General features: G+C 39.5%; 1 protein-coding gene across 2 annotated transcripts in view; it reads right to left on the reverse strand.

Moving 5' to 3' along the window:
• Nucleotides 1-299: 299 nt before the first annotated feature.
• The window catches only part of PIP4K2A (phosphatidylinositol-5-phosphate 4-kinase type 2 alpha), a 95,168-nt gene continuing 70,069 nt past the window's right edge, over nt 300-25,398 (reverse strand). Inside the window, exons 5-10 of one of the 2 annotated variants that reach the window (XM_072329629.1) lie at nt 18,696-18,842; nt 15,931-15,969; nt 7,763-7,876; nt 5,088-5,331; nt 4,297-4,400; nt 300-2,598 (exon numbers count right to left, since the gene is read on the reverse strand). In XM_072329629.1, coding sequence (XP_072185730.1) covers nt 2,518-2,598; nt 4,297-4,400; nt 5,088-5,331; nt 7,763-7,876; nt 15,931-15,969; nt 18,696-18,842 — 729 coding nt within the window. In that variant the 3' untranslated portion in view covers nt 300-2,517. The remainder of the gene's footprint in view (nt 2,599-4,296; nt 4,401-5,087; nt 5,332-7,762; nt 7,877-15,930; nt 15,970-18,695; nt 18,843-25,398) is intronic. The other variant, XM_072329630.1, reaches the window with a different exon arrangement.

Raw genomic sequence — 25,398 nt, forward strand, 5'->3', positions numbered from 1 at the left:
AATTCTGCCAGTCTTTCCATCCCTTGATAACTGTAGGACTTACTGCTTTTCTTGTAGTAAGACCAGGACTTCACCCACTGAGCCTTCACTCCCAAACCTGTTCCTGCAGCCCAAACGCAGAATGCAAATGTAAAACATTTCAATCCATTTACATGCGTGTGAAAGAAGCAAGGTAAAACTGAATGAGAAGGCTCCCAGTTTCTGACTGTGCTTCATGGTATTGGCTACGCACTCATTTTAACGTCCAAAATTCATCTGTAAACGAGCAGAAGCGGCTGAAACACGAGACCAAAGGAATTACCCAGTGAGTCATCAAAGTGCTTTATTTTATAAAGCCTTGCTCATGGTTGGAGTGTAATCTAAGCACTAACATATACAATAATGAGACTTCCTTGCCCTGTCCAAATAAACAGTTTATCAACAGTAATGAGTGACAAAACTGCTACGCAGACAGAAATTGGTACATTTCTAAACTGGTCTGAAAACATACACTGATTGGCCGCAATTGAGCGTCTACTCCGAGCACGTGTACCTCATTTTGACTTCAGGGTCTCGCTGCGGCCTCACGCGTCAGGAAGCCACAGGAAATGAAACTCAGGTGATAAATGCAGACAACGGGGGAATACGGGAAAGGACAACAAAATATCAAGCCACAGTACCAACTTATTTAAATACATACAATACAAAAGTATACACATACATTACAGTGCTGCAGACATCACTAAGTCAAACGTAACAAAAAATCCGGTAGGAAAGGCAGGGAGAGGAGAAAAGAATTAGTACGCAGCAACAGGGATAGCATTGCCTCTGGCCACCAAAGAGTGTGATGGGCTGCTATCTATAGGCTCCTCGGAAGTAAAACGTACGTTATGCACAGGTGCAGGCTGAGTAGCGCTGATGTTAGTGATGGAGAAGGCATGCTGGCACTCCTGATCTCGGTTAGAAATGACGTCGGGGAGGGCCTGACTTCCTTTAGATTGCCTACAAAATCTAACCATTTCAATAATGAAATTTTAAAGGCACGGCTTTAGCACAGTGTATAAGTAGATAAACTTTAAGCGTATGTAAATTTGTCTTTCAAGCACGGAATCTGCCAGGGAAAAAATACAAGAAGAGGAGAAATACAATGTCGTTGTTTATAAATTTTAAACAAGTTAAACATGATGAGCTCAGTTTTAGGCAACGCGCTGTACAATCAGATTCGAGTACACGGCAGGACAGGTCGTTCTGCTGATAAAAGAAAGGCGTCCTTGGGAAAAATCCCCCTGCAACATCCTGCCCCATTTCACTGTAAGAGTCTGCCGGTGACGTGAGGGAGACATTCACGGTAGTACATGGCTGCACGTTACACTTGGAGGGTGCCGAACATACTTCATCTGTACTGCAAAATAACTTTACATGTAAACTTAAAAGTCATATATTGTACACAGCTCTAAAGTTCAGAAATATCCCTGCTTTCCTAATCATGTAAACAGTAAAATCCGGGGTTAATTTTTAGGGGGATAATCCATCATAAAATACCACTGCTTAAGCAGTACATTGTAAGCATTTGAACTGCAAATTCCCATTAAATTACAAGAGAATGGAGTTTCCATCCGTGCGCACGTCTCTCGCGGGTGAGACACAGCTACTACTGCCAGAGCTGTGCGCTCCTTCAGATAAGCTTTTTTCCGCTTGTAACATTATTAGTTCCTATACTGCAAGAATATAAAACAAAGGAAAACTCCGGGTAACAAAGTGAAATAAGCGAGGTTTGCCCTTAATGTAAGTTCACGGTAGCACAGATGTACACACAGCATGAATTACACGTCAGCTCTTTGTAAGGTAGGAGACATCAGCTCCTGGTGCCTGAGAGCCCGGACTGCCCGATGTGATGTGTGGAAGAAAAGGGAAGAAATGGGAGAGAGGGGGGAAAAAAAACCCAACAAACCCCCATCCCCGGCTGCAAGAACCAGATGGGAAGAGCTGCGGCACCACGGGCTCACTGCTGCAGCGCTGTCGGTAAGGAGTGCCAGTGTGCACGGTGTAAGTGTAACATTCGCAGTAAGGTTTTTATTATTATCATCACCGTCATGAATACTGTCACGGATCTTTTAGTTCAAAAAATAAACTGGTCCACAGTTTACAATTTGCTATCAATATTGTAGGTTTAACATGCATTTACTCTCCCCGCCCCCACCCCACGCCTCTTTGCTCAGTTGCTCCGTTTCAGCTGGTAGCGTCAGAGTGGGACCGTCACAGCGCACTCTGAGTAAGCTGTTCTATTTATTTAATTTAATGTTTGTTTTGTTTGTTTGTTTTTGCACACACAAAAGAGTCAGAAATAGCTAGAACTATGCTGGGAATATCAGGCAGCTGTTAAAGCGAGTCACCCCACTTCAGTCATCTTTGCCAGCAGATGTAAACAAAGGGGTTGCTTTCTGCAAGATGAGCGCTTCTCCGAGTTCCTTTTTCCCTACCCTCGTAGTCACTGCTGCTGTCCCCAGGCCTCGTGTCTGTCCGGTGTGACATGAGGGGTTACGTCAAGATGTTGGCAATAAAGTCCAAGAAGCGCTTTGAATACTGTTCGGGATTAACGGTTGAAATTTCCGCGCCGGCCTAAATTGAGGATGGAGAGGGAAGAGGAAAGAAGGAAGAAGTGTTTAGTGGAGGCTTTGTCACCAACAGCACTGTGACGCCTTAACTTGTGCTCTAAGAACCAGATACGACACACACGTGCTGTCATCAACCCCCCAGCAAATACGAAGGGCACCTCTTTAGGCTTCACACTGCTACAGGTACTCTGGGTACCCACAGCGTCCTCCTCCTGGTTCTGAATGGCGTTCTTTGCTTTCCTTATTCCTCTTTACTTTCGTTGTGTTTCACTCTCCTATGCAATTTCCACTGCAAACACCTAAGCACACAACTCACAGCTTCCCATCTTTTAAACAGCAGCATCTTCCTGCAGGCAAGACTGAACTACTGCAGTTGGATTCGATGCACCCCAACCTGGCTGATGCACATTGCTATCCGAATGCTAACTCGGCTGGTCTGGAATACATCGGAACAACGACACACATTTCTTCCAGCATTTAAGCCTGGACTCCCCCAATTAGCTGCACTACTGCCACCTCACTGAGCTCACAGGTTCATCCAGACTTTCACTGTTTTCAGAGCCTAAACCACACTTACATTTTCCTCATTTTATGAAAGGAAAAGAATGCATGCATGCAATTACAGAACCACCTTCTGTGTCAGGTGGCTGAGGATGCACACAGTGAAAGAAAACAGAATGGTCACACAAATGTCATGTTCTGTAGTAAGCTTTAATAATCATAGTTGTCATTCACAACATATATTTGTCCATTATTTAAGCCAGAAGCATGTTTTGTTTTGAAGTTCATTAATAACTGCCAGCTAATGGCTGCATATGGTCTGCATCGACTTTCAGCTGCCTTGAGAATGGAGAGAGTAATGAGCATGTTGTACTGCAAGCCTGCCCATGGTTCACTACTTGGCGTTCTAAGTCGCCTTCTATTGGAAACTCAAAAACCCCAAACTCTTTGATTACAACCATCCACAGTGCCCTGATTCTTAGAGGAGGGATCCCAGCCTCATAAACGATTATACTCTTTTTAATGAGCTTAGGAAATTCTGACCTCAAATCACCATAGAGTAATAATAGAAAATACAACTCTTCATTTTGGAAGACTGGGCTGCTTTGCCGTAACTCTTTGGTGTCTGCTGCTCAGCAGCAGTTTCAGCCAAAGATAAAGAAATCAGTGGCAGTCAAATACAAGCCTTCACTGAATGGTACCCAAATATCTCACATGCACATTTTGTACTGAAACTTGCAAATGGAACTTCTGTTTTTTTAAAGAAATCTTTTAAAGTGAGCCACATTATATGCTGAGGAAGTAACTTGCAGCAGGTTGTACCCAACAACGGAACCATCACCAGAGCCCCGTGTCACAAAAAGATTCACAACAGCTTCCACAGAGCTGCTAATATAAGTGCCTGGTGAACAGCTTTGTCTGCAACAATAAAATACATCCCACTAATGTAGGACAAAGCCCTAAGAGGGCAGGGCAGTGCCTCACCGGTCTTCTTTACAGGTAACAAAAACGTGTGCAGCTGAAGAGGGAGCTTTAGTATGCAAGTATAGAAGTTACTCTGTACTGTTGGATCACATATGAAACTAGGAAAAAACAGTCTCTCTCCTTTGCACAGATCTCCTGAACTGTGTTCTATCAGGGCACTAAACAAGAAAAATGCAGAAGTATAAACTGTATCAGAGGGAGACAAACAGGCACTTACCCCATGCTTTACTGTTTTTGCAGCATGGGCAGCTTTCTTTTTTGCGTCATAGTGAGTAAGAATGTCAATAATGGCCATAAAATATACTTCCTTCCTAGGTGCACCTGCAAAGGACAAGTACATGACAGTGAGAACGGCATTTCAAACAAGACTTTTCCTTCCAGCAAAAGAAACTTCTTTAGGACCACTCAGCAGCTCTGGGAGGGTAATGCCAGCCAGACTTACAGTTCTAGGCTCAAGATATTCCTAAGTGAAAGTTTAAATGCATTTATACGTAATGTGAACCCCTGCATACAGAATATGTATATGTAACGTGGACCACCAGCATACAGAAATAGGAATTAATGTGGATTTCAAGTTCTTTTACAGTTATACAAACAAATAAGGAAAAACTACATTTTACGTGAGAGGCAGAGCTTCTGAGTCAGCAAGAGCACATTTTATTTATGAATGAAACTATCTATTTCTTAATGTAAATGCTGATGAAAATAAACAACATTTCTGTCTTGAACAGCCACTGAGAACTGTGATGTTTGAATAGCTCATTCGGTACCTGAGCTGACTGCATCCATCCCAACACATCACTACAGCTGAGAAATACACTCAGTAACAAAGCTGTGCATCACAGATGCCTTTTGCTTTTTGCTGCACCAAAGAACAACTGATTTCCTCTTCTATAAAGCGAATTTGTATTGCGCAATGCAACTTTCCCTCAATATTGTTGTGAAGATGTTTGGATTCCAGAGTACGAATCATAACATCTCAGCATGCAGATGTTTATTACTACTTACTTTCATGAGATTTTATTCCATAAACATCAATAGCTGGATCAAATTCCCCAGGAGCCAAAGGCAGCGAGCTGTTCAGTGTATTTCCTGGACTGTCTGGAGGAGTTCCAATGGGGTGCGTCCCGTCGCTTTCACCTTCATCTTCTCCATCATTCTCTTCACACTCTACTTCTTCCTGTTCAGCCCTTTCAACATCATGAATTCCAACTAGCAAGCTGTAGTCCATGAGTTTTAGCTGAGCAAGGAACTAGAAAGTGATAATAAGCAATTTATCAGCATAATACAGAAAAATGTAAGGTCCACTTTCAAATAAGAGAAGTTACAAAGATGTCATTGGTTGAGAAAAACGGGCACTTCTAACAAAGAGCAAAGTGGAGTGATCACTAAGTGGAGTTTATCACTAAGTGAGAAAGCTAGCAAAGAGAGACTCTGAATCATTAAGATATAGTGATAGCATACAGGTCACTTGCAGCTTATACCAAAAAGCCCTAGGATGCTGTAGCAATGTTCCAGCTAAGGTTGTTCTGATAACCAGACCAGCACATGGGATGCTATGGTCTGCAGCCACAGAGATCTGCAAGACTGGAAGAGATGATACACAATGATATACGAGAACAGATGAGATTGGCCAAAGGTAATGGAGTGGAAAGCAGAGGAATGGAAGGACTCCAGGCACATCATTGGGTATTTGATAAATATCAAAAGGGAGGAGAAAAATCTACCAATAATGATAAAAAACTGTAAGAAAGAGAAGAGTGAACTGCAGATTAGAAGAACACGGGTTTTGTGAAAGCACAGAGTACAGATCATCCGATTTAAGGTGGAAAAAAACACCCTCGTGTGATTGCTCTCAGGGCAGCTTCAGTGGAATGAGGTGATTGATAGGAAAATGAGGCAGGAATGAATTGAGAAAAGTCATGGACAAGATGCCATCAGAACAGCAGCAATAGATATTACTACAACAGCAGTAGATATTATAATAATATGCTTGTTTGAATAAAGGAAAGGGATGCAAGACAATTACAAGAGAAACAGTGCAACAAAAAACCCCACCATTTAATGATGAAAAAGAAGGGATACAAAGTCATATTCTTCAGAATTCTATTTCACAGTTTGACTATAAATACTGTTCCATGAGATAATTTTATGCAAAGTGCCGAGCATTTCTCTTCACTGTACTAAAATCTGCATCCAAGACCAGGTAAAAAATGTATATTATCAGTTAGCTGCAAGGGCAGAAGAACCAGTAAAAGCAAAACAAGGCTGAAGGACAGATTGACTTTATTAAAATCAGGTGTCAGACCACTTCACGCGAGTGGTCTTTGTATATTTAACAGTACTCTGTATAAATTTCATAATCATAAAACAGCCTCTCAAGATATTATCTAGAATCCGCCCTTGTGTTTACAATCCAGTAAATGATGTAAAAGATAGCACACGATCCACCTTCCGCAGCAATAAAGTATCTTCTACATTCATTGCACATGTTTAAGATCTTGTCTGCAACCTACTTCAAGTAAAAGCTTGAGTCAGCAACTGCACTACATTAAAGAGCACAAAAATTTAGTTCAAATAAACCTATCTCTAGAGCTGTGACATTGACAGAGCAGGTTTTTAGCACAATGTTCCACATATAAAAGAAGCATAGATTGATATTTCACAAAATACTTTTGTTTTCATAATTACCACCATCATAAATTTCTCATCACTCTGACAATGGAAATTACATTTCTTCAAAAGCAAATCATTGCAAATCCTAAGGCTCCAGTGTTCTGTACAGCTGCTGAGCTTGTGAACAACACTCAGATACAGACCTGAAAAACTAGACAAGTCAGCTTGCACAGCCATCCTGACAGAAGTAGCTGAAAGTCTCGTTAAGTCACAGGGACAATCTGCTACCAGGTCTCTTCCAACAAGCGGAAACAGATTTTAGGTTTTAAGTACAGGGACTGCAAAATATTGTGTTTGGTGGTAACGTTCTGATTACAGAAACTGAAGCCAAATTACATGAGTTTGATAGCCCGAAATTTAGTTTTCTTTATTTGTTAACTAGCTCAATCAATCATGATAAGTATGACATTAAATCTGTATATTAGCAATCTTCCAGTAGGTACGGACTACACTCAGCCAATAACAGATTTGTAGGACCTATGCTAATGAGTCCACCTGGAACATACGGATTCCTGAAGCACACCACTACTGTGATACTAAGGATGACCTAAAACTGGATTACTAAAATGAAACAGAGCGTGCACATCTGTGAGTAAGGGAAGCTACATAATCTGTTACAGACTACAGTCCACACATGGTTCCAGCTAACATCAGGCAGTCCTGGTGTACCCCCACCTGTAGAACACAACCAGCAATACTCACCTCTCTCTTGGGGGCATTTGGAAGGACTATGCTTGTAAAGTGCTTATGCACTAAGTAGTACCATCATTTTAACATCACATCATCAAGGCAGGGACAAAGCATGGCAACCAGCTATGGCATCAAGCCATTTATCACATCAGCAAAAGCAGAGATCAACTCCTGAAAGTTTAAATTACGTTTCGTTTAAAACAGTCAGTGCTTACAGACCACAAGTTCTCACTTATGAATTACAGGTATGCTTTCCTGAGCTATCTGCTATTTGCCATGCATTTTAACAACAAAGAACTGAGCAGGTGCGCTCTTACCTCAACGTCCTTTTTGAGTTTCTCAAGGAACATCTTCTTGTTGTTTTCATCAATGTGAATCTTTTGGCCATCGTTAATAAAATCGTTGTCTTTGAATGTTGGCAGCTCTTTGGCCTAAAACAAACAGAAACTTCTGTAAGAGTCAGAACGCAAACAGAAGTGCGGTGCAGTTGATGGTTCAGAATGGATCCAGACCAAAAGCTTCTCCGGCCCCACCAGGAGCTGAACCCTCAAACCTCCCAAAATGTGGAAGGCTCTCCAAGGCCCAAAAGAGGGCATTAGTGAGCTGTAATGGCTGACAGCCCCACCACTTCTGCAGTGCGAGCAACTACACTTCCACTGCATGCAGCTGCTCACAACTGCAAGCAGAAATTCTCTTCCCTTGCTTATCCACGCTGTGAGAGGCCTAGAAGGTACATGCTCTCTGGGAACTGAGACAAAATATCAAACTCAATAGTTCATTTGCACCTAACCTCCAAGTCCACACTTCTTCCAAGATGTCATTTGTCAAAATGACAGTAAGTGAAGCTGAGACGCAATCTATACCTCATAATGAAGTGCTATTGCATCAGAGCTTATAGATCAAGCCAGACTGGATTACACTTTACAGAGCTTCTGTAAATGTTTGTAAGTGCCTAATACCAAATAACTGTTTATGAAATATCGAGTGAACATGAATTATGCAGTGCTGCTTAGAAGTGGTGAATGCCAGAGAAGAATGCTGCCTTTCAAATACATAATTATTCTCGATATTGGAGCATTAGTTGATTATCTTCAACTCTCCCATGAAGTGATATGTAACAGCATTAAAGAAAGCCAAAAACTCTCACATGACCAATGCAGCAACCACTGGTTTTAGCACTAAGACCCTCAAATGGGCTGTTTTCAGAGGGCAATGACTGAAAGCTTGCTTTAAAGAAACACCCAACCAAGAAAACAGATGACAAAATAGTTCCTCCAAGGTATTTGGTCAAGTGACCCTGAAGTAATCACAGCTTCTACAACCAAAGCCTTGAAAAATTCTGCCCATTCAGCCTTTCTCCCTGCCCTCATCTCTAATAAGCGTTAGGGAAGAAAAGGCTTTGTTTACAAAGAAATGTTGCAGAACACCTGAGTGTTAATCCTCATTTGCAAGTCCTCCCACTAGGAATGAAAAGCAGCTCACATCCGCCCACTGGAATATCCTCCACCAGCATAAGCAGTAACTATAGAACTTTACCAATGATGGTACTTTTTGTAAGTTTATTTTCTTTCTACAACACAGTAAGGAGAAGATCTCAAAAGTACTTTTTTCTTCTCTGAAACACACATACTGGAAGGCACAACATGAAAATACGGGTGTCACAGCAGACCCTGCAGTGCCTTCATGCATCTTCCCAATGGGCAGAAGCTTTTCCTGCTATTGGGCTGTGCACAGAAGTGGCCGAAATGCTCAGCTCCCCAATCCTTCAAATTCATTTTCTTGGACTTGGAAATTAGGAATTGCTCCAGATCCCACAATGCTCCATTTGCTCAGAGAAGTGTCTATTATCACCCAGTTATTGCCTCAAGCATTTTGTTATGAATCCATGTTAAATTCACTGCATCCCAATACTTAAGGAACCTCGTAAAAAACTGAAGTCAAGCCTTTTTGCTCTGAACCATTACCACACTGCACCTAGAACACTATGATGTATTAAGATACCATCTAGTGTTGCTCCAGAGGCTTTCTATCTACAAGCTTCAAATGAAAGCCCCGCTTCAGGGCACTGCTTCCTTGGGTGAGCTGTTCTGAAGTGCTTCCCTCATAGGTGCCAGAGATGCTTCCTAAAGCCAGCAGTGATTTGGTTACTGCTGTATGACAGCATTGATTTTCTTTCTGACCTACTGAACAAGAGGTTTAGGACAAGGAGGAGTGGGGGGAGTTTCAGATAAGCATTCCTGGCACACACAAACAGCCCCACAGAGGAGGGCTGGTTCTGCAGGGGCGGGCTGGGGATGCGGGAATCTGATGTGTGGGAGGTTCAAGAATGGAAGGATTTGGATGAATTCAGTGAAGCTGAAACTAATGAAAAGAATGCAGAAACCACACTCCTTCACTGCTAGCACCAAAGGCACTAAAAAGTCCTCATCTTGGGTCATGTTTGCGCCCAGCTGTCCCTGTTGTAGATGACACGAAGCAGAGGTTAAAGCAAAACAAGCCCATCAACACTGGAAAAAACTCCCTATAAGTGCAGTGTGAGATTGGGGGAGGCAAGGCAGAAGGATGTGCCTGTTCTCAAACATGACATGTGGGTCCATGGGCAGGCCCTGCTGGGCCAGGCAGGGACTACTTTCAATAAAACTGAGCTAGCAATGCTGAGCACCCCCAGGCCTCAACACCCTGTAGGTTTTAACTGAGGGCATGTTTCCTCACCCAGATCCCACAGCAGTGAAGGCTTGGCAAACACAAGCATGAACTAAAAAGCCAGTGCTGATGCATGGAAACAAAAAGAGCAATAGAAGTAGCAGGTGGAAGATGAGAAACTGGAGCTAAAAAGCTACATGGTGGTGGTTGTTCTCCCCATGTTACATGAATGATGCCCCCAGCCTGCATTCTTCCTTCTACCTCCTTCCAGACAAAGCTTTCTGTGTCTTGCTTTTTCTGTTATGTGCTAGACAGCATCATACCCCATATTTACTTGAAGCTGAGCAGCCAAAGGATACTGCTGTATTCCCAAATATTATTAATGACAGCCAGCAATTCCAGCGGCACTTTTACTGCAATTAATGGCTTAGAATTTATTTGAGGACTTAGGCATTAAGACCTATGACATACACAACTAGGAGGGGCTCTAGGAGTTACTTCACATTCATAATGTATGTGTTCGTATTGAAAAATTCAAATGCGAACATTTTATACCGATGCACTGAAATAAATACAAAGCAAACCACGTTGTGGCAGTCTGAGACACTATCTGAATGAAAAAATTGAGACTCTGCTTTAATGAAATAATTGATACGATTAATTTTTAATGACGTCTCAAATATTTCCAATGAAGCAGAATCCTTGTTGGAAAAAGATTCTCCCAGAATGTAATTCATTATAATGAACATATTACTATCATTAAAGAACTAAATATTTTAAGAGCTGCACAGGAGATGAGCATCTAACTACTTCCACTAAATTAATAATAGATTTTCTTTCTGAACCACTTCCATCATTTTTAATCCCCTACTTGAAGACACAAGAAAGGTGCGGTAGTTTTACAAACACGGAGGAACTATTTAGTAGAAAAGCACTCTATTTACACACTTCAGGTTCACATTCTGAAGTCTGTTGTGGTTACACACAACTTTAATGACAGGAAGGTCTTACTGGCTTTGAGAAGGATTAAGAGCAATGAAGTGGGGATTTTTTGGACTACAGTGACGGGATACAGAAAGCCAGGTGGTTCTGAACTGAGTCAAAAGGTTGAAGTCACCAGATTCACAAGAAGAAAGAATAACTGGAATCTCCTTTGGAAGTCTGGAGATGGGAGCTGCTTCCCTCCGCTGCTTATGGAAGCCGAGTCCAAGCCTCTCCTGTACAACCTGCCTTGTCTCGGGCAGGCATTGCTGACCAAATTGCAGTGTTTGGCATGATGGGACTGTAAATAGCAATGAAAATAAAGGTGCAACCCCAAAAATAGGGTCTGAGAGAGAACGCTGAAAAAGGTTTTAGAAGGTACAAGAGGGATTTTTGTACAACAAAGGATTGTGCAAAAAATTGTAGATGGATTAAGAATGTACAAAAGTAGCTAAAATCTTGCCATTGGGAAAATGCATCCAGAATTATCCCTATAGTCAATATTCTTGAGCTGCAAAATGAACATGAAACCTAAAATCCAAGACCAAGATTCTATTTAAGAAAAAAATATAAAGTAGTTGCTTTAACACAGAGAATACAGTCTTTTAATCAAAACCAAACCAAAACTCCATCCATCAATCAACAGGAAAAGAGTGATTTGCTTGAAAAACAGTTGCGGGTTGGTGTCATATGAAGGCTAAATGTTGAAACAGGAATCTGAACTCTGAATATTTATTGTTGTCTTTGCAATGTATGGCAGTGTGATGATTTGAAAGTTACGTCAACTGGAGATTTACTTCACAGAGAAACAGAAGTCATGCTTCATACCTGCTGCGTGCGACTGGCAAACAAGCAGATTGAAATCATTAAAAGAAGTAAAAAAATGCATTTTTAAAGCAGCAGGAAAAAATTGAAAGTTTTGGGGATGATCTGCCATCACTCAAATTTTACCTACTTCAAGACTGTGTAAACTTGTTGCTAAAGTCTTGTATTTACTGTCATTTTTATGTATTTACGCTTATTATGAACAATCACATATCACAGAGGCAGTAACAGAACCCATTTGGCTTTAATTGAGATACATAATTATCAGTCTATGAAATTCTACGAGAAAGATGAAATGTGGTAGGTTTCACATCACTTGGCTTTCATTTGCATCTTGGAATTTCTCTCCGAGTTGTTCACCCACTAGCAGCATCCTAAAGTTCTTTACAACTACAAGTACTCCCAGCTGGAACTGCTAATTTGATGTCATACTGAAAGTACAGCATAATTATGAGCAGACAGACCACCAGGGGAGTTGTGCATTATCCTTGTTTCACTTAAGAGGGCAAAATTGTCCAAGGAATGAATAGGAAAATGCCCACCATTAATCTTTTTTTATTATTTTTTTTTAAAGATAGAACTAAAGACTAAAAAAAAAAATAAAGGAGCAGCTGTCAGAGCTTGACAACTGTTGAAACACACTGTTCTTTTTATATTCAAGACATCTGTAAGTGCATGTTATGATATTTGTTGCCAAGAAAGTGATGACTTTATTATTAAAAATATCACTTCTAATGCAAATGAGAAGAATTGTGTGCTAAGGTGAAATCTAAGGGCTGGAGCTTGTCTCCACACTGATTACCATAAAATACTGAAATGACAGTTTCAGAGCTTATCATCAATATGTTGGGATATGAAACAGTTGAAAACAGTCAAACGGAAGATAAACTGAGAATAAGACAGAAAGTAACATTCTGACATTCTTTAGAGTCATCCAGCCAGCTTTTCTTCCTAAAATCTTAACCCTGAATCTTCATCTCTCTTTTACACTACCAAACTAAAATAGAAAAATACTTTTTTTTCCCCCTAATTTCTTATTTTATGGTCCAATAAATCTTGTCTACACAATTGACTGGTTCTTAGTTATTAAGTAAGTAACAAAGAGTATTTTGATAGGAAAATGTGTCAAGAACATCATCATCTTATCCAAGTTTGTCATTTCAGAGTAATATATTGAAAATCTGCAACCTTCGTTAGAAAGTGACTGAAAGATCCACCTCACTGTTCTCTGGATTCCACAGCTGGAAAGGAAGCCAACATACTATGCTTGACATTCTGAAAACCATTTGATCACTTAAATACTGGTATTTGAAATTAAACATGAATTACTTAAAAGCCCATTAAAACCTACAGCACGGCCAGACGTTTGTAACTTTATATTTTAGCACCAAAAGAATATTGCCTTTTATTCCTTTCCTGTTTTCCATATGTGTTTTTCATATGGGTATCTCTAAGTAATTAATTAATGTTGCTGTTAATTGGCATTCTGTTACTCATAGTGTCACTGCAGGGTGATATTAATAGATTGATGATTTAATTTGCCCCTGGCTAAATGTTAGCTAATAAGTTACAACACCAGACAGGTATCTGAGATTGTTTTTTCTTTTGTTCAGTTATTCAGAACTATTTTTTCAAACTCATTAGATTTCAACACAGTTCTCAAGGTCCCCCCAGTCCAGTGACACACATGCAGAAATGCATCTCACGATAGCAGGTATTTAGCACTGCTTTTATTGCTTCAAAAACCAAACCCTCCTTGTCTGTTCATACACAAACACATCTAAGCTTAAAAACAGTTCTTTAAAAATACTCTGAGTAGTTTATGTAAGGAAATCAATTCCTATTGCAGGAGTTCCAAATACCTGCAATGAAGATACTTGTGTATTCTGACCCTTTCCGGACCAAAAAAACAGATTTCAAAATGCATACAGAAAGCATGTAATAAGCAAAATATTAATTTTTCCTTGCCAGATTCTTAAAGAGTTTGTACAATGTTGTCCCCTCTATGAAGCTAGCAGTCAACCCAATTCATTCTCCTGCTTAGAAATGTTTGTCCTGAGTGGTAGCTTATCACCTCTTTGCTGAATTATGAGTAGTAAGAGTCTGTTCTGACATCCAAAGACTGTCTGCATACAGCTCAATAGACTTCATGTAGTTCCGTCTCTGAGAAATCAAATGCAATTTGAAAAGTCTACGATGTGTGAAACTTAGAAGATCAGAAGGAGAATCTGGGGGAGCAATTTTTACATAGCTTTTGTATAAATATGCAAAATGAAAGGGGAGGCTCCAGACATACAGAAGTTCATAGGAATTTTATCAGTGGTCTTGCTGAAGCTAAAATTTCATGTTTCATACATGGAGAATAAGTTTTCTATATAGTTACACAGCCTTGTTGCAGATCAACTACAATCAATTTCAATAGCAGTTTTGCCATGGACTTGCCTGAGAACAGAATTTAGTGATTCTTTCAGGTTCTCGCTAATTATATAGTAATAAGATATACAGTCAATAGCTATACATAATCAGTATATCATGATTTATCTATTTATTATTTTGAGACATATTCCTAAAACTCCTCCAAAACATAAGCACCAAATATCTGCATAGTATCATCTCTTTCAGAGCCAAATGTGTAGCATTAATAAAACATATTATTATTCCCAGCATTACTATTGTAATCTGAAGCAGTCACATCCAAGTAATTTGTGATCCTCATTTCTATCAGATAATTTCAGCACTACCAGCAGAGGCTTTCAATGACACTGGGTATCACTTGCAAGAAACCTGAAGAGTTAACATCTATGTTCTAAAAGCACTAGAGCTGTGCTACTAAACAAGACCAAAATCAGACCGCAAGAAAAGAATGAAGACCATTCAAGAAATGATCTTAAGGGCCCAAAACAGAAAAAGAAAAGCTAATGCAGATTACTGCAACGGCAAGTGACATTTGTGACATCTTAGCTGCACACCACTGGAAGAATTTTAAGTGTTCAGCCATGCCTTAAGAGGAAGTGGAAAAACTCAGCACACAGAGTTTTTCTTGCAGCTAGAAATGCATCACTGACAGCTATTTTACACCCCTTACTGCGGTTGTGGGATTCACAGAAGAGTTAAAGAGGCTGGTATGGTATGATTAATGCTTAGGATAAAAACAAGTGATAGGAATGGAACTTCGGGACAAAACAAAATGAAGTCTTTTAAGCAAACTGCTGAATGATCTTATGCAACAGCATAATTCAGAAGAATTATGGGAAACTTAGAGAAACTAGTGTCACAAGTTCCTAGACCACTCAAAAATTTGGAGATCTCTGAAGTCTTACGGAATGGAGACTGTGTCCTGCTTTCAGTTATCTGCAGAATCTTCAGACAAACCTCAAGTGCCAACGAATTTCACTGGAACCTCAAAGAACATTTTGAGAATGTTCAGCTTTCCAAATGAACTCAAGTTGCAGATGGAGAAAAACAAAGTGACCAACTTGCTTTAAGAGCAAAGTTCCATCTGTAGAATTTGAAGGAGGCTACTCGCTCTCATTACATCTACGTCTGTCCATGCCTGTCAGCTGTCGTCTCGTTTGAACAACCTTTACATAACCAATGGTTATCACAATTCAAGGTTTGATTCATTTTTACATTTACAATAGGAGTAGCACCCCATCACACAGTTCCATAAATCTGTGTCCATAAATTTTTATATTAAAGAACAAGAAAAAGAAGATGAAGAAGCAGGAAGAGAATGAAGTTCCTGATGTTTTCCTACCACAGGGCAGGCCCTGAAGAAACTAAGAAGAGAAGAGAAAAAAGGAAAAGGAGGAGGCAGACGAGTGGCTCACTTACCTCTGGACTTTCAACACCATTGCAAACCAACAGTCAAAGGTCTGCGGTAAATAGAGGAAAGATAAAGGACGGAATATGGTAGAACTCAAGAGGGAGAATATGACAGAAAACAAAGAAAGGGGGCAGAACAGCACTGATTATGCTTGTCCTGACACTAGCTAGCAGTTTAGATAACTGAAAAGTAAACAGAAATGCACCATACCTTTTCTTTGTCACTGGCTTCTCGAGCCACAGTAGAGCCCTGAAACAGAAAAAATGGATCTAAAAATGTGCATATGTCAGAAACTAATTTGAAAACTTTACGATAACAGGTCAAAAAGTGGATGAACTGCATCCTTCAGAAATTAAGAAAGTGATACAGGAGGTAGAATGTCTTAAACTTCTGCCATCACTTGAAGAAGATGTATCATGTGAGAAGAAGGATGGATTAAAACCTCAAATGCTCTCTATCTATTGTCTCTATGACTGATGGGAGTTTCTTCCTCATGTCTCACTCTAATTCTGAGACAACCTTGGAAGTTCAGTTGGCTTGGCAGACTTCCGACCCGTTTGTGACCATTTAGATGTACAGCTGTGGGATAGCCTACTCTATATAACTTGGGCACATGTAATACACATTTTAAAAGGATGTCACACAACATAAGCACACACAAATATTCTTTAAAAAGATCACAAAGTACAAACAAGAACAGTGTACCTCACAGCAACATGAAGTCAAAAGAAGAGATGAGATAAACAGTGGATCCAAAAGATTTACAGCGTTTGCCAATGGCATAGTGGGTATTTTAAGATATTTCTTTTTTAAATGACTGGAACCAGTACATAATGTGGCACTTTCTGAATAAGCTGGAGGTGGCAAAAAAAATGGCTGTATAAATTTCTTTACAAATTTCTTGATGCAGGACCCCACACCTTTAAGTACCCAGAGTTTATCAGGTAACAGCACTGCAATAAATAGTACCCATAATTACGCCTTCATTACAATAACGTGGTAAGCACAGGATATTGAAAGACTGGTACATCAACTCTCTCTTGTTGGAAGGGTAAAGAAGTGCTCAAGTGGGTTTACACTAGTTTAAAGAATGTGAGGATTCACAACCACACATTTTTATATATTTTGTTATTTGCAGAGAAAACTTAGAAAGAACAGAGAGAAAAGACAAATGGACAGCAGACCCTCAGTATTATGTGTAGTCCAGCAAGAGAAATTTCATTTCATTATATCCTTAGCTGATAAAGAATTCCAACAAAAGTCTACGATATTTTAGTTTACTGATTTACTTATAGTGTATTCTGTGCTCTACCAAGGACTGTTGGGTCTGGGCAACGATCAGCAGAAAACCAAATGAGGAAAAAAAGATTTGCAATAGTAAAAAATTTGGAGGTTGAGAAATTTAACACTGAAGTAATCTTAGTTTCGGTAGACAGGAAAATACCTTTGAAATCCTACGCTGATCTGTAGTGGAGACTTTTGTCTAAGCTGGTGTCAGAAATACCTACAAAAAAGGAGTCTGAACCTGTAACTGCAGATGCTGTATCAATGAAATGAAGAAAAAAAACCCTATTTATAATCCTTGCAGTGTCATTATAAATATGCTGTGGGGAGGTAATTTTCAATAATAATATGACATTGATGCTGAATTTAAATTGCCAGGGAAGTTTATCTTTAAGGCAATTTTGGCTATCTGGACAAACTGAACAGTGTACAGAAGTATTCACAGAGATAAGCAGCAGCAAGTGCAGTGCTGCTTAGATCAATAATAAGAATGTATTATATGCTATTTGATTTTTGCTGTTGTGCTTTTGTCCCTTTTTTAAGTATGGTCATTATGATGCTCTAAGATACACATAGTTCTCTCAAATTTTTGGAAGTTACTCATTTTCAGGTATGAGATCAGTCACTCATTCTTAGTGAAACTTCTGAAGAAAATACTCTAAAAAAAGGCAGCTTATGGTTGAATAGTTGCTTTCTGCCCCTCCACTAGTCACACCATGCATCAACTGGGTTATTTCAAATGAAAAACAGCTTAAATCTGAGAGGGTAAATTGAAAGAAGAGCAAAAACAGAATTAGAAACATCTTCCTTCTGTAAGCTCTGCCAAATACTGAAAACTATTAAGTCAACAGTCAGGAAATCAGTTCTCACATCAGGTTCAGTCAACTATATAACCAGTTTCTACCTAAATAGCTAGGAATGGCTGCTGCAGTATGTAGCATTACAAACCTCTTAATAAGAGCTAAATAAATATCTTAAAATCAGCATGCAGATGCACGCAGTGATTCAACACAGAAGTTAAATGCATTAGAATGAAGTAGGTTTCTAAGGGAGACTTTATGGAGGAAATAAAAGCAATCCCTTATGTAGAAAGACTATGAATGTATTTCAAGCCTTTATTCTAAGTGCTGCATATTAAATATCAGCGAAATTACATTTTAGAACAAAACTGAAACACACCTTATGATAAAAACAAAAGAAATTCTGCATTTTAAGAGCAATTCACTTTTTCTCAGAGCTATTTTTAAAATGCTGTAGGAAATATGAAGCTTCTGTACAAGTGATGTACTTCGTAGTAGCATTTTATTGGTTTAAATAATGACATCATGAAGTCATTTTATCTAAGTCCTCTGCACAGTCAGCTGCAGCCTTCCACAATGTTGAGAAAAGCCCACAGTAAGCAGAACTCTTATTTTACTGCTGTGATGTGTTTCACCCTTAGCCATTAGTTATACATAACAAGTATCTTTGGTAAAATCACTCCATTTAAAACATGCACAATACAGATACATTTCTAGCCCAGCTTTTCCAAGCTTAGATGCAGAAGTACACCAGCTAATCATGATTATTACACAGCTCAGGTTTAAATTCATTAAAACTTTGAGCAATCTTCAATCAACAGCAGAATCTAGCATTTATATTGAAGATTTTCAGCTACTTTGTCAGTTATTTCATCTGCAGTTATTTCTCACCTTTAAATCATATTTTCTATACACAGATAAACGATGGCTGAACACATTCCTTGTAACAATCATATATATTTCAACTCCATCGACAGTGAGCCGGTACATGCCCAAGAACTGGGGGAGAAGCGTGTTCCCATGACACTCCACAATAAACTGCAGAAGCAAAAGAGAAAACAAGAATGAGGATGGATATACAGGACATAAATATGTATTTACACATTTTAAAAGACGAAACAACCAGAAACAACTGGTTTATCAATCTGTTTATCAAACATATATTTGGGTGGAGACAAACCTTTTGGAGACAAAGCCTTGCATTCAGGTCAGTGTTTAAAAAATAGAACTGTCGACTGCTTAACTTGTAACTTCTACAATGTCACTGTGAGAGCTGGCTCTGTGTGACAGACCAGCCCCCTTTTGTGGTCTAAAAGTGCACCTCATGCATATTTGGTACCGGTGTAAAAAAACAAACAGAAACAGTTTTCCAAACATCACACTATTGTATTTTACACTCTGTTATCCCTTACTTCATCTGTCCCTCCACTCTCAATGTGAGGACCGCTTATGGCGCTATCACCAGCAACAGGTATTATTTGCTGCCACCAGCTGTGTCCCAGCACTTTGCTGCTCAGAGCTGAGCAGTGACATACAAGGACCTTTCTTCAATTTCAGAATAATTTCATTTCCCTAAGGATGCACCCTAAAAACGACCCTCTGGCAAGAAACAAAGTGAACAAAGCTTGAAACTCCTGGCTGTGAATAGAATAAAGTTTAGACTAACAACTTGGACACACCAGCTCTTCAGGCTTTAAAAGTTTAGGTTATAAGAACATTTTCTGTCTGCACAACAGCTTTATTGGAGGTTACAACCCACATACAAGCCATGGATGCTGCAGTCTAGCACTGTAAGCTCACACCCCCAAATGCAAAGGAGCTTGATGGCCACAAAGGTAATTTCAGTATTAAGAGTCCATGAAGATCATCCTGCATCTGAGAACATTTCTGTTTCTAACAAATAGTGAAGTAAAGTTGTTGAATTAAAGGCTTTCTGGCCACAGGACTGTGTACCGGATACACAGCTCATTTTGCCCACCAGTAATTTTGTCTAAAGATCTGATCATAAAGAGAAATTACAACACTTAATGTGAAGGTTACAGAAAACGTATTTAAAACAGTAATCCTTGTTATTCAGGCTGCACTGCTTACAAGGTTATAAATATCAAGCATTTGGCTCGTATTCTAAAGGCTGATGTCTTTCTAATGTTTCAGAAGGTGTGAAGGGTTGTTCTCATAACAGCATTCATTGAATGATTTCTTTTATACAATGATTAGTTTCTGCAATGATGATAAAACAAATCTACGTTCCAAGAAGAGTTTAATGTCACAGAATTTCGGGCCACTCAATTCTTTAAAAAATACCATCCATCTTACAGCTCTTTCCTATGGAATTTGAATTCCCGTGCAGTACAAAGGAAACTGTTACTCAAGTGTTTCAGATAGGGAACTGAGATGCAGAAGAGCTATGGAGTGTGTGCCACATGAAGGAACAGACCTAGGCATCTCAAGGACCAGGCTAACCCCTGTCCTTCCAGTCACCTTTCCACCAGCTGCTAGGGCACAATCTTGACACATAAATGATCTCTTCAATGCTAGACATTGCTAACTCTTCTAATATTAACCTTGCTGGTGCTGAGTATCCCCACCTGTAAAACAGCAAGGATAACAAAGAATAGGGGCAACGCATCACTGTGACAGTATAAAACAAATCCTTTGGTTAGCAGCGTATGGCCACCTGCCAAACTCTTCTTTAATATGAGCCACGGGAAAAGGCAACTAATGAGAGTAGCTTAAGTCCTGTTTGTAAATGGTCATTAGCCACCCACCAACACTGTTGTTTCATTTTAATATTTTGCTAACAAGTCTTCTGAAAAGTCCCTGTGACTGGAATGGACCACAGGACATGAAAAACACTGTTACTATTTGCACCACATCTGGCAAAAAAGGACTTGGCTGTATTACTGCAGACTCTAGGAGACATTCCCAAAGAGGATGACATACTGCAGCCATTTGCTCCCACTCACTGACAACTGTGTAGACTTTGTGCCACTGCAAGTTAAAGAAAAGCCCCTAAAATGATTCTAGTGTTTTCCATGACATTGCTTGTCCTGGTGGAGGGGCAAAAGAAATAGGGAGGAATGCTGTTTGCTTTCGGAATCGACAAGGTTGATCTAGAACTTCCCACCTTTCAAACTATCAATCCCCCATATCTGCATCAGAAAAATAAGCCAGTACATGCTTAACGGGACTGCTAAACTTCAGTGGGAGAAAAGACTTCCAGTCCTTTATCTTAATTCTTTTTAAAAAGAGCATTAAAATAATTCTATCAAGCAGCCTTGCTAAGTAAATCAGTAACACTTAGCTAATACATTTACAAGTCCTTATACGAAGTAACAAAATCCATTTTAAAAGAGTGCTAAAATAAACACCCTATCATTTTTTCTTATTAATTCCGCCAATTTTCATTTTTCTGCACAGCATGAGGACAATATCACCATTAACAAAATAAAGTATCGTCAGCGTGTTGATACATTCTATCAGCCGAGCAGCAGAGTTTTCAAATATGCAATTTTCTGAGCTCTCCTGAATCCCATGCTTAAAGCTGAAAATAGGAAATTCTTTATGGCCTTATATTCTCATTATTCTTTGTATAAATATGGCCCCAAAATTCCTTAATAAGAACAAAACCTACGCTGTCTCATTTTACATGAAAAATATGACTCTTAGCTTCCTCTTCTTGGTAATGTTAGTAAGCCATCGGGGTGACTAAAAGATAACAAAGTGCACACAACTGTATTGGTAAATACTCTCTGCCATTTCTGGCTAGTTTTGAAAAAAACACAGGGTAAAATTCCCCTGTTTTTGCATTTTTCTCCTAGAAGACAATCTGTGGAATGAGTTTGACGTTAATGAAGACTAGTTCCTCCAATGCAACGTAATCTGAACATGAGCACTGGCTGTCATTATCTAGGCTGTTCATCTGCTACCAGGAACATCATTCTCGACAATGCTATGATCAGATGAGTCAGTGGGCTTCCCATGTCTTCTGGAATTGCCCTGAACATCATCAGTGGCAGAATTATAGATATACTAAACATGTAAGAAACAGTTGCTGGTGAAATCCAGGCCTCAACACTGTAGCCAAATTCATTTTGCCATTCTGTGTAGCTAAATATCTAGCTAATGAAACTTCTCATCATTCCATGAAGTTTTTCAACACATTTTCCAGTAACAATTCCAGTCCATGGTGGTCTGTCCCACTTGCACAGGTTGAATTCCATCTAATACCCATGTTAACCAATTTTTATCTTGGTTCACACAAGGAGACAGCAGAAGGGCTTTCCCCAGCTCAGCTTCCTAGCAAATCTCCCATAAATCTTCTCTCTTACCACACTGGGACACCTAGAGAGTCAGGGTTAAATGCATTGCATCCTTTCGTGAATGTTTTCATTTAAATAACAGAATATGATACTGCCTTGCTCTGCCTTTTCACCTATCCTTCCTCTTACAAGGAGTAACTCAGGAAGAAACAGGGAGGAAAATGAAAACCCTTGCCACAGATAACCCAAACAACAACATGGATGGAGAATGACATGACCTTAAAGCTCTGCTTCAGGATGGCACTGGCTTAATATTAGCTTACTTCAGTGCAAATTCCTGGACACTTAGTCCCTGCCCGCTTTTCTGGGACAGACTTCAGCCCATGTGTCTGTCATCATATTTAGGACAAAACTGCATTTAGCTTGCAGTAATGATTTTCCATCCATTTATGATTATCACATTTTTTCCTGCCTCCCATTGAATAACCTTGTGCTATTCTTCAGCTTCTGAACCATTCTCTCTTGGTACTATTCCCACTTCTTTATTGTCTGTGATATTTCCTTTCTCTTTTCTTCCTGTTTCTTTCACAGTTTTTCCTTTACAAAAGCTAAGGTCAATATTTGTGCTGCTTTTGTTTTTTCCTTTATGATTCTCTTTTTCCTTTTTAGCTTGTTTCATCCTTTCTTCTCATCCAGTTCAGATCACTCCTCTGTTTCCTGCCTGCAGAAAATGGGCATTTTCTCCCCTTTACCAGCACGCTGCATCTGCTATTCACCACTTCTGTCAGTTGCCATAGAGACAGGCAGGCAGTGCAACGGGTAGCAGTTCTGCATTTATTACCTGTGTAAGGAAGGGGATGTGCAGTTGGCAGCCCCCTACAGAAACCTGCAGTATATCTACACTTGTGATTAGATTTATACTTGGAACCTTGTACACTTACAGTTCCCTCTTGTTCACTCGCCTTGGGATGTCTTCCCAATTTCTCCTTTGGAAGTCCATTTTAATGAAGAAAGGTGTGCAAAAGGTGCTGGTTTTGTTTGTTTGATTTTGTTTTTAATGAGAAACTCAAGTTATTTTCATTTTATTTTTAAAAATATCCATCCCGCCTTTCATCTATTCTCAGAAAGCACAGGATTGCACTGTTACATCGATTTACATCCATTTCATCTCTGAAGCAAGTTTAGCTCTCTGAGAAGGGCAACAATTCTTGTTCCGTTTAGAAACTGGAACATCTCACAGAATGTTGTTCAGCTGGCACTGATTGCTGCCCTTGGCAAAATTTGTAGTTTGTAAAATATTCATGTTAGCATATCCTGTGTTTTATGTAAATTACTCCACAGAATTTTTGCATGGGGCAATATATCCAAAGGAAACATATAAACGTAGCTTGAACGTATGCTGAAATTAAAATACTTAAGGAAGATACAGGGTATAACTGCTCCTGATAGAGTGAAATCCTGGCAATGCACTTATCTCAGAAGACTTCGCTAAGCTCCCCTTGAACAGTCTCAAGGCTCTTAACTCCAGTTTTCTGATCCATGTTTTTGGGGTCTGAGTACAGATTTTAACCAAAACAGCAGCAGGTTTAAAGGCATTTCAAGTGAGTATTCCTTTTTGCTCCCAAGTACTATTTAAGTGTTTAACATTAATACGTTTTATTAACTCACACAGTTTTAAACTGTTGTACTACTTCTGAAAGTAGGTAGGGACAATAAACAATGATTTTTTCAGTATTTCATTGTCGTCCTTTTGAGCATATTACAATGCTTCCAGCATATTTGGTAAGTAAATGATGTTCAGCTGAATGGTTCCTGAAGAACAGCTACAAGAGTCCTGCCAATAACTGCTAATATATCGCTACTATGAGCAGCTCAAACTAAATGTGACTAAAAGCAGTATTTCATACTATGTACCAAAAATACCACAGTAGTAAAAACTGCCTAGCATAGAAACTTACAGCAGAACCCCATGTATCACACGTGCCTGCATTTACCACAGCACTTAGAAATGCAGGTGGTTCTTATAGAAAGCTGGACCTGGACTTTATAGTCTTTATAAATGACAGTAGGTTTTGCAACATTAAGTGTGGAAGAAGGCTTTCTCCCCCCATTTGTTTAGGCCAGGAGTGGTATGCGCAGTTGTTTACTTTTCCCCTGGATTATTTTATTTTTCTTTCAGATTTGCAAGAAAAAAAATAACAAGCTCTAGTATTCTTACTTGGTACTGCAGGCTTCAGACCTATCTGATGAGCTGACAGAAAGAGTCAGTGTTGAGACTTAAGTGTTCACCATCTGTCTGAGTCTGTAGGTCTGAATGCCACTAACAAAAAAACAAGCATCATGTTGGATGGGATAAACAGTCTAATTCACAGTTTTGGATAGTAACTACAATTTACAACTGTCAGAACTGCTACTTACAGTTCAACAGTTTGAAGCTGGAATTGCTATATATACTTGTACGCTGTTTCTATAGTAACTTCTCCTGGTATTCCTCCAAACTTGATTCAGTTTTGGTTACTTACACATCTCCAGTATGTAGCCTTAGGCTTGGAATTTGATAACTTCATTTTTACTACTGATCATTAAAAACAAATAATTAAAAAGGAGTAACAATACAGTAACCCAGGAGCCACGTAACCTGACTAATTTTGAAACATCCCAGCCAACATTACGAGAGCAGCTCTACCTGGAAAACAGAAAGCTAATAACTCAGTCAAACTGACTTGTTTTATTTTCACTCTTAAGTAACCAGCCATCTGCCTCCTGAAAATAGACCAGTTTCCCTAAGCTGTGCAGTCATGACCATTATAAGAGGGTTGCTCTGAAAATAATGCCTCCTATTTTGTGACATCACAGGCAGATGTTGGTTGTACTGTATGCAGAGGTGGAACCTTCCCAGCAATATCCTTTTACATTCTGTTGCTGGGTGACAGATGGCAGCAGAGGGGCAGTCTGACAGAACGCTGTCTGAGATGGAAGGGCATTTGAAGCAAAGGTGTGGAATTGAATTCCTCCATGTGGAAAAAATTGAACCCATTGACATTAATCAATGCCTGCTGAAAGGCTATGGAGACAATACAGTGGACGTAAGCACAGGGAGGCAATGGGTGGTGCTTTCAGCAGTGGTGACAGTGGGTCACCTCCACTGGTGCAGATTTTCATGAGCGTGGCATACAGGCTCTTGCTCACTGCTGGTGGAAATGCATAGCTAATGGTGGTGACTATGCTGAAAAATAGCATTCTGTAGTAGAGAACTTGCTTTATCAAATACTATTATTGTAGCTGCCGTAGAAATAAATAGGAGACATTTCTTTCAAAGCAACCTACGTAAT

The sequence above is a fragment of the Excalfactoria chinensis genome, chromosome 2, assembly GCF_039878825.1.
Source record: "Excalfactoria chinensis isolate bCotChi1 chromosome 2, bCotChi1.hap2, whole genome shotgun sequence".
In the NCBI taxonomy this organism is placed as follows: domain Eukaryota; kingdom Metazoa; phylum Chordata; class Aves; order Galliformes; family Phasianidae; genus Excalfactoria; species Excalfactoria chinensis.